At 44.3% G+C, this 16,400-nt stretch overlaps 1 protein-coding gene across 4 annotated transcripts in view; it reads right to left on the bottom strand.

Annotated features, from left to right (window-relative positions):
* Positions 1–16,400, bottom strand: part of SMYD3 (SET and MYND domain containing 3) — a 709,642-nt gene that overhangs the window by 102,481 nt on the left and 590,761 nt on the right. For all 4 annotated transcript variants that reach the window (XM_032242383.1, XM_032242385.1, XM_032242384.1 and 1 more), the window contains one exon: positions 3,368–3,455. In XM_032242383.1, the coding sequence (XP_032098274.1) occupies positions 3,368–3,455 (88 nt within the window). The remainder of the gene's footprint in view (positions 1–3,367; positions 3,456–16,400) is intronic.

Below are 16,400 nucleotides of genomic sequence, written 5' to 3'. Positions count from 1 at the left end.
ATTCCCTAGAGGTTGGGGAAGCAGCATCTTAGGCAAGGCACTGATTTTGTAACAGATTGCTGGGCTAACCTCTGTGGCGTTTCATTCCAGGATTAGATATTTGATGAACTGTCAGGAGGAATGACTGTCTCTTACACAATGCTAGACATTTCTGTGGCAAGACTTGGACCTTATTTTAACACTGTGCTCTTTGACCTCTACTCTTATTTGCCTGTTCATTTACGTATGTTCCAACTTATTCTAAAGAGGTTTGAGGTGACAAGCCTTAGAAGTAAAAGCCAGATGTGACATTCTGCAGCTACTCACAGGAATACATCTATTTTATCCCCCAGCAAGCTGTAAGGGACTATGTGCCAATTTCCCTTCACAACACTGGCAACTGTCGCTTGGCAAACAAGGCAAAACCTTTCCTGCAAAACACCCCAGTGAGCAAAAAAATGGAATAATTTTAACTAAGAGGCTTTCACCCCCAAGCTGATACTGACATGTATTTGATCAAAGATTTAGTCCCTGGCACCTGTGTGGTGTTTACTGCAAGTCACTCTGTTCCAGTAAGGAGCTGAGCTCTAGACCGAAGCAGGGCTGAAGAGCCCTCCCAAAGAGAGGAGATTGCTAATGGACAGAACAGATACACTTTTTCTCCTGAATACTTTTAAGTGACCATAAGAGGGTCAGGGGAAAAAAGAAAGGGAAGCAAAGCAAATTCACTGGAGAATTAATCAACTTACTGAGACTCAAAGACTGTCAGGCCGCAGAGCTTTAATTCACTGAATCATATTACTCTGCTGCTTAAAAAATCACCCCCGGCCCCTCTCACCTAAAGCCTAGTTTGGGCAGTTACAGCCGTACTGCCTCCCTCCGCTCATGCTGTGAAACGGCCGCAACTTCTCAGCAGCATGGCTGTCCACGTTCCACACACGCCATTCCTCATACTGGGCTCCTCTCCTCTTGGCTGGCCTGGTGAGCTTCTGCTGGTCCTCCCAGACCCAGCTCAGTGGTCACCTCCTCTGTGAAAGCTTTTAACCTCCCCAAGTTGACTATTGCATCTCTGATGCCCCTGTAAGTCTGTATCTTTACCAAAACATGTATGAATCAACATTTTACCACCCCACTCTGTAGGAGGGTAGTGAGTGCAGGGCTGTGTTTTCCAACTTCTGTCTGAACCATCGTGTGAATCATGACCAGCAAGGTACCCAGCTTACGGTCAGTTTTCAGTCAAACCCTGTCCAGTTGAAACTGAACTCCGGCTGGGTTGTTCATGGGCCCAAGGCCGCTGCAAGGGACCACACAGAAAAGTCCACACCTCTGTGCACAAAGGCTCTTCAGCGCACGGGACCACACAGAAAAGCCCATACCTCTGCGCACAAAGGCTCTTCAGCCCAAGGGACCACACAGAAAAGTCCACTTCTCTGCGCGCAAAGGCTCTTCAGCCCAAGGGACCACACAGAAAAGTCCACTCCTCTGCGCGCAAAGGCTCTTCAGCGCACGGGACCACACAGAAAAGTCCACTCCTCTGCGCGCAAAGGCTCTTCAGCSCAMGGGACCACACAGAAAAGTGCACTCCTCTGCGCGCAAAGGCTCTTCAGCCCAAGGGACCACACAGAAAAGTCCACTCCTCTGCGCGCAAAGGCTCTTCAGCCCAAGGGACCACACAGAAAAGTCCACTCCTCTGTACACAAAGGCTCTTCAGACCATGTCCAGGGACCTGCTGCTTCCAAAGCTGACTGTTTTCCCAGTGTCTTCCATCTCATCATAGACAGGGTTTCAAATCCCTCTTTAATTTCAGTTCCACCCCTGAAAACAATTTTTCTAGATCCCTATTAATACTTCTCACCTCAAACTGAATGGAAATTTTTAGAAATAATTGGACCGATACTATCATCTTTATAATTTAATAATCTATACTAATGTAACCGAAGAGCATAGTAGTCTTTAAGGAGTTCATATTATACTCTTAAATGTTGTTAAATTTTGCTATTTACTGAAGCCCTAAACTTTTTTCACATGTTCTCAAGCATATTTATATACTTGAACTTTTTGATCCAAATACAAAGTTTATATATGCTCGTTAAATTTCACCTCTTTAAACCTTGACCATTTAAACCTTTGGGGATCTTTTGAAGTCTTTTCTTTAGAGATATCGATTCTAGCATCCCCCTCTATTATCCTCCCCATCAATGTCACTTTGGAGATTTGATAAACCTGTCCTATCTTCATTCAAGGTATGGAATGATGAATTATAGAGGACCAAGAAGGAAAGAGGGTACTCCAGAATGACACTGAATCATTCAGCATCGTTTTTCCATGTAGCTATTCCGTTAGCTTTGCTAACATCTAACATAAACTTCTTGATTACTTTTCATCAAATCCCTTCCTAAAATCCTGATACAAACTTTACCAAAGCGAGCCATGACTCTGTGGATTCACTTGCTCTTGGAAAAGCCACACAGCATCATGAGGATCACAGCTTTCCTCTCTATTCCTTAGTAACCAATCCTAGATTCATTACTAAGGCTGCTAATAAATCCAGTGGGCAATCGATTCAGAAATCATGTCCTTCACCTTTAAAAATGGAAACGTCCCTCTAAGTACCTCTCTGCTTCTTTACAACTCTTTAAATAGCATCATCAGAAAACTGCAAACCTCCCTGTGCCTGAGATATCATTTATCCCAAACATCTGAAAGCCCTTTTGCAATCTTTTCGTGTACTTTGATCTCTTCCTTCTTGCCTGTGGTCTCCTTCAGCAGCTTTGCTCACGAGGCCTCCTCTCAGCCTCTATTCGAACCCTGCCCCTGCCTCAGGCTATCTTTTGCACAGTAAAACTTCAGTGGAGCCTTCCCAGATGACCTTCCTCCTAAGTGACTCTCGTTACTCTGAACTCTGGCTCCCTGTGGTCATGACTATTCATGCCGAGAAAATTTGTGCAGCAATCCCCATTGCCACTGTAGTCGTGGCTGGTTTAATATGAAGCTTCTAGGTCTGACAGTCAATGACACTGAATTATAAGGATTTTAGGCTATTCTTTCCTAGAGATGTAGGTGGTTATGGGAGGAGAGAACTGAGGAATTTGTTACCTTTTACAGATAAAGAGGCTACTACTTACTTTCCTACTACCATTGGGCCACACATTTTGATTGTTACCTAATGGTAGTGAGTTATTATTCGTGCTGATCTTGCCACAGTCTTCTTTATCATTACTCAAACTGCTGGCCGGGGTCAGGGATGCGGCCTGTGACCATGCATCGGAATGGAAACCACTGACTCATGCAGCGGTCAAACCTGGCCTTTGGCCTGATTACCACAGGGCTTGAAGACAGAAAGCAAACAGTCTCAACAGCCCAACTCAGTCCACAGGTCAAAGGATACTCCAATGTGCCTTCAGTTCTTCAATTTTTTTCAGGGATTCTTGAACTTCCTTCCATACTTGCTCATCACCAGTTAGCATATCGGCATCCTGTTTGGGACAGGAAAGGAAGACAAATAACTCAATTAGTAATAGGCAAAGGACCCGAATAGAACTTTCTCCAAGACAGACAAATGGCCTGCAAGCCCATAAAAAGATGCTTGACATCATTTATCACCAGGGAAATATAAAGCAAAACCACAGTGAGATATTACTTGATACCCACTGTGACGGCTATAATAAAACAGGATAACAGCAAACGTTGTGAAGGCGTGGACAAACTGAAACCCTCACACACTGCTCATGAGAATGCAATGGTGTAGCTTTGGAAAACACTCTGGAAGTTCCCCAAATGGTTGAACATTGAGTTTCCATATTACCAATTAGAGTTACCACATAAACAACCCTAGGCGTAGGCATCTACCCAAGAGAAATGAAAACATATGTTCAACAAAATCTTGTTCACAAATACTCATAGTGCATTGTTTGTAGCCAAAAATGGAAACAACTCACGTGTCTATCAACTGACAAATAAAATATGGTATTTCCATACAACAGATTATTCTATAATGAAGTACTGATACATGCTACAGCATGGATGAACCTTGAAAACATTATGCTAAATGAGAAGCCAATCACAAAAGACCACATGTATGATTCTACGGATATGACAAGTCCACAACAGGCAAATCTGGAGAGACACAGTAGATTAGTGGTTGCCTAGGGCTAAGAGGATTGAAGGGAACTGGAGAGTCTGTGCTAATGGGTAGGGGTTTCTTTTTGGGGTGATAAAAATGCTCTAAAATTGACACCGTGCTGGTTGCACAACTCTGCAAAGAGACTAAAAACCATTGAATTGGACAGTTTAACTGGGTGAATTTCTTCATACGTGAATTATATCTCAATAAATCTGGTATTTACAAAAATAAAAGGGGAATAGGATAAAATAATTATTTGTTAGGAGACCCACAGATAGAACCTTATTAAGTATAAAGTACAACTACACCCAGGTGAACCAATTCTGACTTCTATCTAAAAACAAAATCCCAAAACATTGAAAAAATTCAAAAGTAAATAAAATGATGACTCCCGTGTATTAAATGTCTGCCCTCCTATTTAGTAAGCAGGTCCTCTATGTTTCCCATTTGCCAAGGTATCTCTGGCATCTAGCCCAGTGCCCGGCACATAGCAGGTGGTCAATCAGCACTTGCTGAATGACTGAAAACCACATGTGTGTACCATGCTGAAGGCTTTACTGATACTGTCTTGATTTATCTTCACATAGCTCTTTTATGTATGTAAGATTATACCCCATGGGGGTAACACAGGCAGGGAGCAGAAGTCTACCCTGGGTCAGGGAATGACAGGGCACACCGTCTATAGAATACTGAAAAATAACAAATCAATGAAAAGTAGGTCTGATGTTTATCATGTGCAACAATTCAGAGGTGAAATATTCTTCCCCTTAAGTTAGAGAGTACCTAACATCTTTCTCCCTAATATACCGCTGATCATACCCAGTTTGTAGATGACAAAACTGAGACTCAGATTAAGTGACTTACCTGCAAATCACTAGCTTGGAACCAAAATTTCAACCCAGGTCTGTTTGATTCCAAAAGGCTATATGGTTGCCAAATACTACTCTGCTTACCACAGATACTGCTATGGTCTCTTCAGCATGCTCAGCAAGTCCTGCTTCTTTAAAGCTGCACTAATAGGTAGCCACCAGCCAGGTGTGGCTATTTCAATTTAAGTTAATTCAAACAATAAAAAACCTGGTTTTTCAGCAGCAGCAGCAGCCACACTCCCAGAACCTAACAGCCACATGTGGCTGTAGCTAGCACACTGAACAACCCAGAGAGAGAACAGTTCATTATGTCATTGCAGAAAGTCCTGTTGGACAGTGCTGCTTTACAGTGGCTAATCAAAGGGTAAGCACTCTTATAAGACACTGTTCAAAATCAGGTGTTCAATAATCATGAGACTTTCAGTGGGTGTCAGGGAGAAGAACTGTCTTAGAAGTTCTGTGAAAGCAGGGCCAGTGTGAGGGTGACGGAGGGGTGAGGGAGGAGGGACTTCTTCATACCCCATCCATCTCCCTGGAGACTCTTCCGTGCCTGCTGAAGAAGGCTTATGGAACCACCCCATGAGAACCACTGCCAGAGTAAGCCTGTGTTTCTGGGGAGAAGAAACATCACTCAAGTGTGCCAGGGCAGGAAAAAAAAAACGGGACAGGACACTAAGAACCACAGAAAAGAGACCCTGAGATTCTTTCTCAGGCGGAAGCAGTGGATGTGTATATAAGGAGATGGGAGCACTTGTGTCTATGTAACAGGGCTTTGGGGGCCTCTATGTATACGCGTTGTGCATATGTGTGACAGTGGTTTTTAAAAAGACACCATAAATGCACTTTTTTAAAAGAGGAATTTCTAAATACATCCCTAGCTTTCTGTACACGCAAGAGGGAGGAGATCAAACGCCTTTAAGAAGGTAAACATAAGACTCCCTCCAACTGCCTGCTCTAGGCCCATATTCATCTCCAACAGTCTCACTCATTTCCATCACTTCTCTCTCCTGCTCCAAAGCCTTCAGCAACTTCCCACTGCCTCCCAGATAAAGCCTAACCATTAGGCTGATTGGCTGCCAATCAGCTGACCTTAAAATAGCTGAGGGTAGCCCAGACTTTCCAGGTGGGGCTAACATAATGACAAGGGTCCTTAAAAGCAGAAGAGGGAGGCAAAAGATGAGGTCAGGGTGATGTGCTGTGAGAAGAACTTAACCAGAAGCGGGCAAAGGCAAGGCAACAGATCTCCCCTGGAGTTTCCAGAAAGAAAGGTAGCCATGCTCCCACCTTGATTTTGGCCTGCTGAGACTTGGATCAGGCTATAGCCTGCAGAACTAAAATATTAAATCTGAATTGTTTTAAGATGCTATATTTATGATCATTTGTTACAGCAGCAATAGAAAATAAATTTAGTCCCTAACAGACCTTCTGCTCTTCTAGCCACTGGGGCTCTTTGTGCTAGGCCCTCTCTGTACCTGAAATTAATTAGTTAGATCACTCATTTATTCCATTAACACTTGCTGAGTACCTAAGCCAGCACTGTTCTAGGCAGTAGGAATAGAGCAGTAAATAAATCAGATAATCGTGGTGTTCATACTGAAAAGACAGGTGGAACACATAGCAAGAGAAAATACACACATGCACACACACATTTTGTTGGGGGAAAAGCAAGCAGGGAAGAGGGACAGGGATACTGGCAGCAGGGAGTTCATTTTAAACAGGATGATCCTGAGTAAAGATCTAAAGGAGGTAAAGGAGACAGGCGTCCCGGGGTGGGGGAGGGAGGGCAAGTGCTGAGGCGGAAGCATGCCTGAATGTTCCAGGAACAGCAGAGGCCAGCGTGGCCAGAGCTTGTGGACTGCAGTTTCTGTGCACGTCATATTTTCCCCACTTAACTGTAAGCTCTTTAGAGCGGAATATAGGTTTCATTCTTCTCTGATCCAGCCTCTCCCAAATATCTAGCCCGGAGTCTTGTATGTAACAGACTCTCTGCTTAATGCCTCTAGTATGGATCTAGAAGAAGTGAACTAACTTGGTAATGATTTGATGTCTCTTGTATTTATTTCAGTTATTCCTCACAACACCTTTGGAAGGCATCAATCCCTGTAATTTACAAATGAGATGCAAGATCGTCACGAAACTTACATAACTGGTCCAAGTGTCCTCGTACCCCTAATTGCCAAAGGTAGGATTCAAACCCAGGTCTGTCTGGCTCCAGAGCCCATGCTGTTTCCACTATCTTCCGGCTTAAATTTGATTTCTCTCCTGGACTTGCTTAAAAGGTGAAACTCATGTCTGTGAATTAGTAAATTCAAAATATCCTCAACCCATGTTTCCTAAGATCTTCCTCGCACTAGCACTTGAAAGAGGAGAGTAAAATTCTCCAACATGGAACCCACAGCAGATCTTGTATTCTATCAAGCAGGGTGAGACCACAGCCCAGGGCAAAAACAATTTCATATGAGAATTACAATCACAACGAAATTTGCCACCAGTGAACATAAGCTGATTAGCTGTTCTTTTAGGTTGACCCTAAGCCTTTATTTGCTTAACAGAAAAGCAAGCAAGCTTTGAAACTGCTCCTAAACATTTAGAAACGATACCTCTGAGAGCATTTTATATTGGAGCTAGATAAAGCTACACTCACTAACAGCCATCAACTCCCTGGAGAGTTCCACTGCGGTAAGTGTCTCTCAGGTTCCCCACTTCCCCTAACCCTTCCCGTCCCGCTGAGGCTACTGCTCACAGCTATGTCTACACTGGCTCTACCTCCCCTCCCCTCTCTCCACACCAAGCTGGAGGAAAATGTTCAGTTGCACAGGTATATAAATAGGACATGGGTACAGAAACAGAAAAACTACTTAGGGAAGCATAATTTAAATCTACTTTTTTAATTGGCAAATGGAAGAGTAAATTTCTGGGTTTTTTTTTTTATAGTCCTTGAGGTATAAAATTAGTAAATTTATGTCCTTATTTCCATTATTTCATATCCAAACACTTGATAAAATTCAGGACAAGGTTATTTAGGAAAAAAATTTATCTTTGAATTTTACTTGTACTACGTAAAACGAGCTTGAATGGGTGAGTCCTGAAATTTGTTTTTAGGGGATAGAAACTTGCATTTTACATTCATTTAAACATCAAATACACTGTTGCTGAATTTTCTACAAATGCTAAAAGTAATTGAGCCTAGAAGCAAAAGGATTCCTAAGAAAGGTGACCTTCCTGGGAAATGACACAACTACAAACCTGCTGGTTCCAGCACTGGCGGCATCGCTGCCCTGACACTGCATGACCCTGGGCAAGCCTTCCCTTTCCTGGCCCTCAGCTTCCTCGCCTGCAAAAGGAGCGGCTGGTCTAGATGGCTGCTAACACTCTTTTCTATGAACCGTTCTAGTGATTTCAATAGCTCAGAGCCAATTTAGCTCCACCACTGGTCACCGCTCTTTTGCACAGCCCAGAGAAGTCCTTCAAAAGACTGTCTTTATTTTAAACAGTAAAATCAGGAGATAATTCATTAAAGGCATAACTGCGCTGTTGTTCTCAGGCAAGAGTGAGTCTAATGTCTCCATTCTCTGACCACACGGCCCCTTTAACATCACCCTCCCAATTCATTCACCCCATTCTTTCCCCTCACAGCTCCACCCCCAAAATCCTACCCACGCCTGTCTCTCTTACTGCACTACAGCCTCTCTTCCAACTGAAATGTCCCTCCTATAGACCCTGCCGGGACTCGGAATGCATCTCCGCCTTCCCGTGGATCCTGCCGGCCCAAAATGCATTCCTGCTGTCTCCTCGGCTCGCCAGTGTATTTACATCTTCAGCTTTCTTCCCGTTGGTCCTTTCAGGACACAGCCCCTGATGACTCTATCAGGAAACCTCTGGTTCTGCCCTCTGGGTCAGTCTGGCCCTCCAGGCCACTCTGCACCACCCAGCCCTGAGCTGCCACTAATGATCTACAGGACTGCCTCGCAGGTAGCCGCAGAGTGCCCTGAGGGACCATAACCTCATCATATCTGTACTCCCAGTGCCAGCAAGGTAAGCCACTCAGTACATATTTGGTGACAGACTGAATGAGTGAGAAGTGGTCTTCCACAACCCGCGGGTAACAGTACTACAAGAATAAAATACCTTAACTCCACAACAACAGAGAGAATCCCAGCCAAGACAACAGGCTGTTCTTCCCACAGCACACTTCTACCCTGGCTCTAGTACTGGCACGCTGAGATCACGGTGGAGAAAGACACGTTCCCACTGCAGCCATGGGGATTTGTCAACTACTACAGCTGGCATTGGTCATAATTTAGAACCCAATTGTGATGCCCTCCCACAACGTAGGAAATCCCACACCGGCCCGGGACCCACGCTTTCTGACCACAGCATCAAGGATTATGCGGGGAGTGGGCTCGGTTAGCTCTCCCAGCTTCTACCTCAGACATCCTGAGTTTCTAGTGGCTCTCTTGGCCCAGGGTCCCTGGCTCCATCTATCCCTGGATGAATCAGTGAGGCCTCTACATTCCTTCAGACTTAGCTGCTGAATCAGTACCCCAGGATCATTTCCTTAACTGTAAAAATAGGTACCAGAAGATCTGAGATAATCTCACCACCACATAAAAGGGTCTCACTCAACACGACTACATTCAATTGGCCAAAAGCTTCCTTTAGGTTTCAGAGTAGGAAGTATACCTGCCAGATACCAGGAGTCACTGCGAATTACAAGGCTAACTTTCTTCCACAGGGCAAGTTTGGAATCCAGCAAGGTTAGCTGAGCATAAACTCGGGAAAGTGACCACTGGCTCTGTCAGATTAAACATCACATGCATCCGCCCAGACCCATCTTGCATCTGGAACACTTGAACAGATGTATTCACTTAGCTTGCAAGTGTTTGATGTTGAAATTTTTTTGCTGGGCTAATTTCAGATGGTTCTCATTAAAAAGCAGAGGAAAAGGAGAAAGGTAATCTGCTTTGCAGTACTTCCTGTTATCCGATACTCACGCAAGCTCTAATTAGGCTGGATTGAAGAGGCGGAGTACAGGATGAAAATAAAAGCAATGAACACAAACTTTTGCAGTAATTCAATAATTCACGTCTTAAAGAAAGGTTTTTGGTGTTTTTTTTTTTTTTTTTAAAGTAGAATGAGGTTCAAATACAGTGTCTGCACACAGGAGAGAGATTACGAAGTCCTGAAATTCAAAATTACGAGGGACACAAAGTTTAACTTGCAGTGTCTCTGACTGAGGTCCTCTGGTCCGGGCAATATACGGGGACTAGCAGATTAATATACAACACCACTCAAAACCTTTATGATTAACAGGAAACATCTCTGCTGGAATCAATTTCCGCCTCCTTGGCAAAAATAACTGAAAGCAGTTCAAATGTAACTTGAGGGGAAAAATAGTGGCTAAAAATAAAGCATTGGCTATTATATCAACCACAGCCAGTCAAGGGGCACTATGGGCTGGGGAATAAGGAAAAGGAAGAAATGTTCTCAAGCTGAAGCATGATCAAATTGTAGTATGTTCTAATTAGCAATTCATCAGCAAATGCACACAATGATTCAGAGAACTTAGTAAAAAAGAATGCTGGACTTGGGGCCATTAGATGGAGAACGGAATCGCTGCTACACCGCTGTGTGGCCTTGGCAAGTCCTTCGACCTTCCTGAGGTGGAATTTCTTCAGTGGCAACAATTCTCTAAGTAGATGCACCTTCTAATCCTTTCCTTTCTGCCCTCTAGAACTACCTATGTCCTGAATGCCACAGTGGCCTGAGTTTTCAATTCCCACCCTACAGGGCAGGAGGCCAACAGGAGGCTGACTAGCGTCACCTTTGTTTACTGGAAAGGAAAACAATAGGTAGACCCTAGTGGAGGAGGGAGTACATTACAGTGTAACCAAGGACAACTATGCTATGACACCACGCCTCCCACATCCCATTCCCTTCGTCTGGAAGGCTCTTCCTCAATGTAGTCATCCAAGCAAACTTCTGTCATCCACCACAAACCAAACCAAACCGCCTCTGACATCCACGGCGCAAGCCCTTGTGCACTTCCCAGCGGGTTTCACGATGCTTGCTCTCCTGTCTTGCAGCAGTGAGTGTGACTGTGACGCAGATGAAAAGCATGTCCTCCAGATGGGTTATCTGCCCAAAGATTAAGTACAATTGGCTTTAAAAGGTTATTTGTTCATCTATTTCATCAATTGTGAGTGAGATCTCAGTGCCTGTAACAGATGTCCACAAGCAGGATGTGGCAGGGCTCTGAATTCTGAGCCCAAGCAGCTACCCGCATCCTCGCAAGAGCCCAAAGTTCCCGCCTGCTCCTCCCTCCCCCGCCTTCCTGAGCTGGCTCACCCCAGGATGGATATCCTCTTCTGAGATGAGCCCTGTCCCGCCCTTGGATCCAACGGAGGAGCACTTGGGCAACTAGGGGCTGTGAGCCCAATACAAACAAAAATGCTCCTGGTGAGGAGAAAACTCGGAACAACTGAAGGCACTAGCAGCTCGGTTCCATTTAACTTCACATTCCCACGGTCACTGTCACCACTCGCCGAAAGCCCACTTAGTTTTTATCTCAGGCAGAACCTTGGCTGTACTGCAGCTGCACATTTCCACAAAGCCACGCATCCAAACCAACTGCAGTTCCAAGGTTCAATCTCCAGCTACACAGAACTGCCAGAAGGAAGGCAATATTCCCTTCATGGCTTCTGAGACAGGGACCACAGCCTTGATGGTGTGAAGTCAGAACTTCTAGAACCACCAAAGGCCTATTCCAGCTACAGCCTCCACACCTCCCCTCCTTCTGTACGAGGTGTTTCCACCCCAGTGAATAAAACTGCTTCTCAGAGAAATAAGCTCTTTTGCTTATATAAAATCAAGTCAACCTGGAGTGAAGAAGAACCCATCTATACCTTCGGGGCAGTTTCAGAGCCTACCTGTGTCAGTGGTGCTTGCTAAAAACAAGCCTTTTGTAGAAAAGCATTTTGTAGAAAATTAGCATGATGGGCTGATATACAAGGGCAGTTAAACATTCCATGAATACATTTAGGACAGAAACACTTGCCTGGCCCCTGCCCCCACACTGGAAAGATACGTTCCTAATACTATATAGTAACATATATTGGGGATTATATGATGCAGAGGGCTATGAGCTCCGCTTGCAAATGCACATTCAGGCAAATTCTTTTCCCATCTGTAGAGAGACTACCAAATGGATGGCTTAGATTGCTGTAAACCCATACTCACAACTCCTACCAAAGCCCTGCCAGGACTATTGTGCAAACATGACAAGGTGGGAGGTTTGAGACTCTGGGAAGAATGCAAAGGCTTTTCAGGAAATTTGTTCTCTTGACAATAGCCATTAAGATGAAGTACACCTCCAAATTTCAGGGTGAGTTTTGTTTTAATGAAGACCAAAGCCGTACCCCTCATCTCCTTTCATCTGTCACGTTTCCATCTTTTATATTTTCTTCTGTGGGAACAGATGCTCTCATTCTCCTCTGCAAACCGAGATAAAAATGCTTTAAACTGCAGCAGAGCAGATTCAAGTGAGGTTTAAGGGGCAATGTCCTGACAGCAAAGGTCAGGATAAGCTAGATGTGGTCACTCCAGAGACAAGTGAACATAGGATGAATGCTAGCATGACATGGGTTCTGTGCTCCTGGCATGTAAGACTGTGGCAGGCAGCACTATGCAAGCGGAACTAGGTAGGCCGGACCCTGATCCCAGCTCTGCCACTGGCCGGGTGTGAGGCCCAGAGTCTAACAGTGCCTTCTGGCTCACCTTGCCCTAAACTTCACTAGGGTTACCATCGAGATGGAAACTAATATTCTTCCACTCCATTAGTTGCCTATGTGTAAAATATATGTTGTCTCTGAAAAGAGACCTGAAATTCTGATAGGAGAGTTTCTGAGGTTTGTGATTGTGCAATAAACTGTAAACCCCTTTGTTTTGAGTTCTACCGCCCTCATTCTATTTTAAGTTGAGTTTTCTCATATGCAAATGACACCAGCCATAGCACAGAGAGTATACAGGACTGAAGACAAGACAACATTCCATACAGTATTACATTCTGCCAATCCACGAATTTGACAATGATAATTCACACATTCCCTTTAACATTTGTATGTATAATGATTTTAACAGGCAATATTCCCAACTTGGGTAAACATGGTATTTGCTTATCTGCTAAAGCAAGAACATCAGATTATTTAACCTGTGGTTCTGAATCAAAGGAATAGTTTAGCTGGGGTCCACAATGACAACTTCACATAACAGGTCCTGGGACACAACTTGACATACTTTTTTAGGAGGTTATCTTAGGCGTCATCTATAGAAATGATTTAATTTGACATTACAATGTATCTCTTAACATTAGTTAAGGGAGGGTTCAATAGCTTCCCCTAACTCCTCAGAGTTGGGCCGCACAGATTCCCGTTTTACAAATACTTTGTAAGGCAGTGCTAAAATCATCAGACCATGTGTCAAACAAGCCACAAGTTCAAAAGAAACATGTCACTGTTTGAGGCAAAGAATTACTTTAATATCTCAGCCTGTAAAAAAAATTTTTAGAACTGTATATATTTTGTCTCTCAGTGGAAGAAAAGCCAGTATTCCTTCAATTAGTCTTAAAAAAAAAAAATCTGCAGTCTATGAATTAATCCATGCAGGGATCTGTCCCTGGAAGCTGAAGGGTGGGTCACCCCAGAGGGCAATCACTTGGACTAAAGGCCTGGTGAGCAGATCACTACTTTTTAAAGTTTGGGAGGTAGGAGGGGTGGCCAGATTCCCACCTCATATCCATGAGAGGTACTGCACAAAATCACCAGGACTCAGATGTTCTTCCAAGCAACTCTGCAGCCTGTGGAAGTCAAGTGCTGACTGACTGTACAGCGAGCCCCTTCTGGCACGCCACCAATGGAAAGCACATGTCTGCATTTCAGATTCCAGTAAACTCCAGGCTGGCCCTCAGCCAGAGGACCTCTTTGTAATGTCAAAGATAAAAGTTCTGGCCATGTTTGGCACCCTGCCTCCACCTCCATTCTCTTGTAACCATCTCATAAACCAAGCACGCATTACTGTTAACAGTCTTGCAGACACAGGTCTGATGGAGCTTCATAAACATTACCAGATGATGATCAGAGAGGTCCCAACTTCACAGGAAGAAAAGGAGGTACAGGGAGGGCCAAGTGATTTCACCCAGGACATGCTGGAAATTACGGGGAGAACTGGAAATATATATTCAAACAGATATTCAGAATACTCCCATTGCCAACGAGCTGCTCACTGAGCCACCCGAGTCATGCACATCTTTTATCAGGACCTGGGATGTGGACAACATCAAATCTCAAATCTGTCCCAAACAGTACAGGTATAGACATAACCTTGGTATTGGTATCTCGTGAAGCTCCTAAAATTTGAATGTTCAGAATGGCTTTTTGGGTATACAAGATGATATAATTCTTCTCATACCCTTAATATTCTTTCTCTTGCCCAAAGGAATGCTATAATGTCAGTCACAGAAGAGGGAGTGATGATGGTGAAAGCCCATCAGTGGGAGTTAAGAGAAAACAAACAGGGTCATTAAGTGTGTAGATGACCCAAGGGGCTTCACAAATTAAAGAGGAAACAATGGTTAGAGGCAAAAGCTGAGCAGCGAAAAGAGTTTGTTCCTTCTAAGGAGAAAGTCTGGTCATGTTCATGCCACAGGGTAGTCAGTGGACAAGGAGAGGCAGACGACAACAGATGGGGGCAGAGAGGGGGTGGGGTCTAGAGCACAGGTGGTGGAAGTGGGTGGTGGGGACTTGGTTTTGGCAAGAGGGTCCCCATTTCCTCAGGGACAAAAGGAAGAAAGAATGGTGCAGAAAGAGTTGCATCTGGAAGTCAGTAGGGTGGGAAGTTGAGATGGGCTTTATGCCTGCTGGACTTAATTTTTTCCCTATCTACTGAAATCAAGAGAGAGCAGAGGCTGAGGAGGCTGAAGCAGCAGTAAGGGTCTGGGAGTGCTGTGGGTACAGGGACCAGCTGAGGACACATGGAACAATTTGGCAAGGAGGAAGCCCAGTCCAGGGAAGGCCGGGAGTGGCCCCAGCACCAGTCTGCAGGATGCTGTGATTTTCACCAGCACCACTGCATTACAGGGGCCTGAATTGCAGGAACATACTGTTGATGTCATCAATGGCTAGAGAAGGACAAGGCAGAGAAGGCAGGAGGAGGAAGTGGAGCTTGTTAGTGGAAACAGACATGAGTTCCACAGAGAAAGCAGGGAAGCTACGTATGCTAAGATTTCCAAAAGAGGAATGCCCCTTTTCTCCAACTACACTGCAGCTTGTGAAACCAACGTCTATTTGTTTGTTGTCTGGTCTCCAGTAAGAGCAGTGGAGGAAACCCAGATTTCTGTATCTAGGTTTCATGTTAACACATATGAGAACTGCTTGGCCATCTCCCCACTTCCATTTTTTTTCATTATACTTTAAGTTCTGGGATAAATGTGCAGAACGTGCAGAATTGTTACATAGGTATACACGTGCCATGGTGGTTTGCTGCACCCATCAACCTGTCACCTGCATTAGATATTTCTCCTGAAGCTATCCCTCCCCTAATCCTCCACCCTCAGCAGGCTCCGGTGTGTGATGTTCCAGGACAGTGAAAGGACTTTGTAAATATGGTCATAAAGCTATTACTCCTCTCTGAAGAACTAAGAGAAAGGGAATGGCAGCAGAAGACCAGAGTGGTGACAAATGTGGTTTCAAGGAAATATTCACAAAGTAAAACTTTGCGTAATGGAAGTCTTCAAGCAGATAAGTCATTGTCTGTCTTTGACTAATGCTTATTGAGCATTTTAAAATGTGTGTACAGCAACACACCTCTGCTGTCTCTAGTCAATGTTCTTCTTGCTGCTGCAGCACCAAGAAAAATCCTGCCAATCTGAACTCATTTTCTTCGTAGAGATTATACAAGTATGTGCGGCAAATAATATCTTCGTAAGATCCTGTGGGTAAGGAAACGATACCTGGTTAGGATGAGAAAGCGCATATAGGTTCCTGGCTGGCTGGCTGAAGGATTACCTGAGGTCAGCCTTGACTCACTCCTTGGTAGGAATCATCTTCCTGTTTTTTATAGATAGGGGTGAGTTTTCAGAGAGATGGCTAACTGCAGGCCAAATACCAACAACAGCACCTTTTACTGAGGATTTATTGTGCTAATTACTTTAAACACTTTACCTTATTTAATCATTTCAACAATGTATCAGGTAAAAACCAGTCCCTAATTTATAGAAGACAAGAGTGCAGCTGAGAAAGATAAGTTAGCCTGCTCAAGTTCAAGTAGCTAGAAAGGGGGAGAGAAGGGCTTGAGCTCCCGGCTGTGTGATGTAGAAAGCTGCGTGCCCTCTGCTACACCACACTGCCTCAAATATCCAAGTAGCTAGAGGGAAG

The sequence above is a fragment of the Sapajus apella genome, unplaced genomic scaffold (assembly GCF_009761245.1).
Source record: "Sapajus apella isolate SASKATOON/1434 unplaced genomic scaffold, GSC_monkey_1.0 scaffold49, whole genome shotgun sequence".
In the NCBI taxonomy this organism is placed as follows: Eukaryota; Metazoa; Chordata; class Mammalia; order Primates; family Cebidae; genus Sapajus; species Sapajus apella.
The sequence above is the reverse complement of the archived record's forward strand: the minus strand, read 5'-3'. Positions and strand labels throughout refer to the sequence as shown.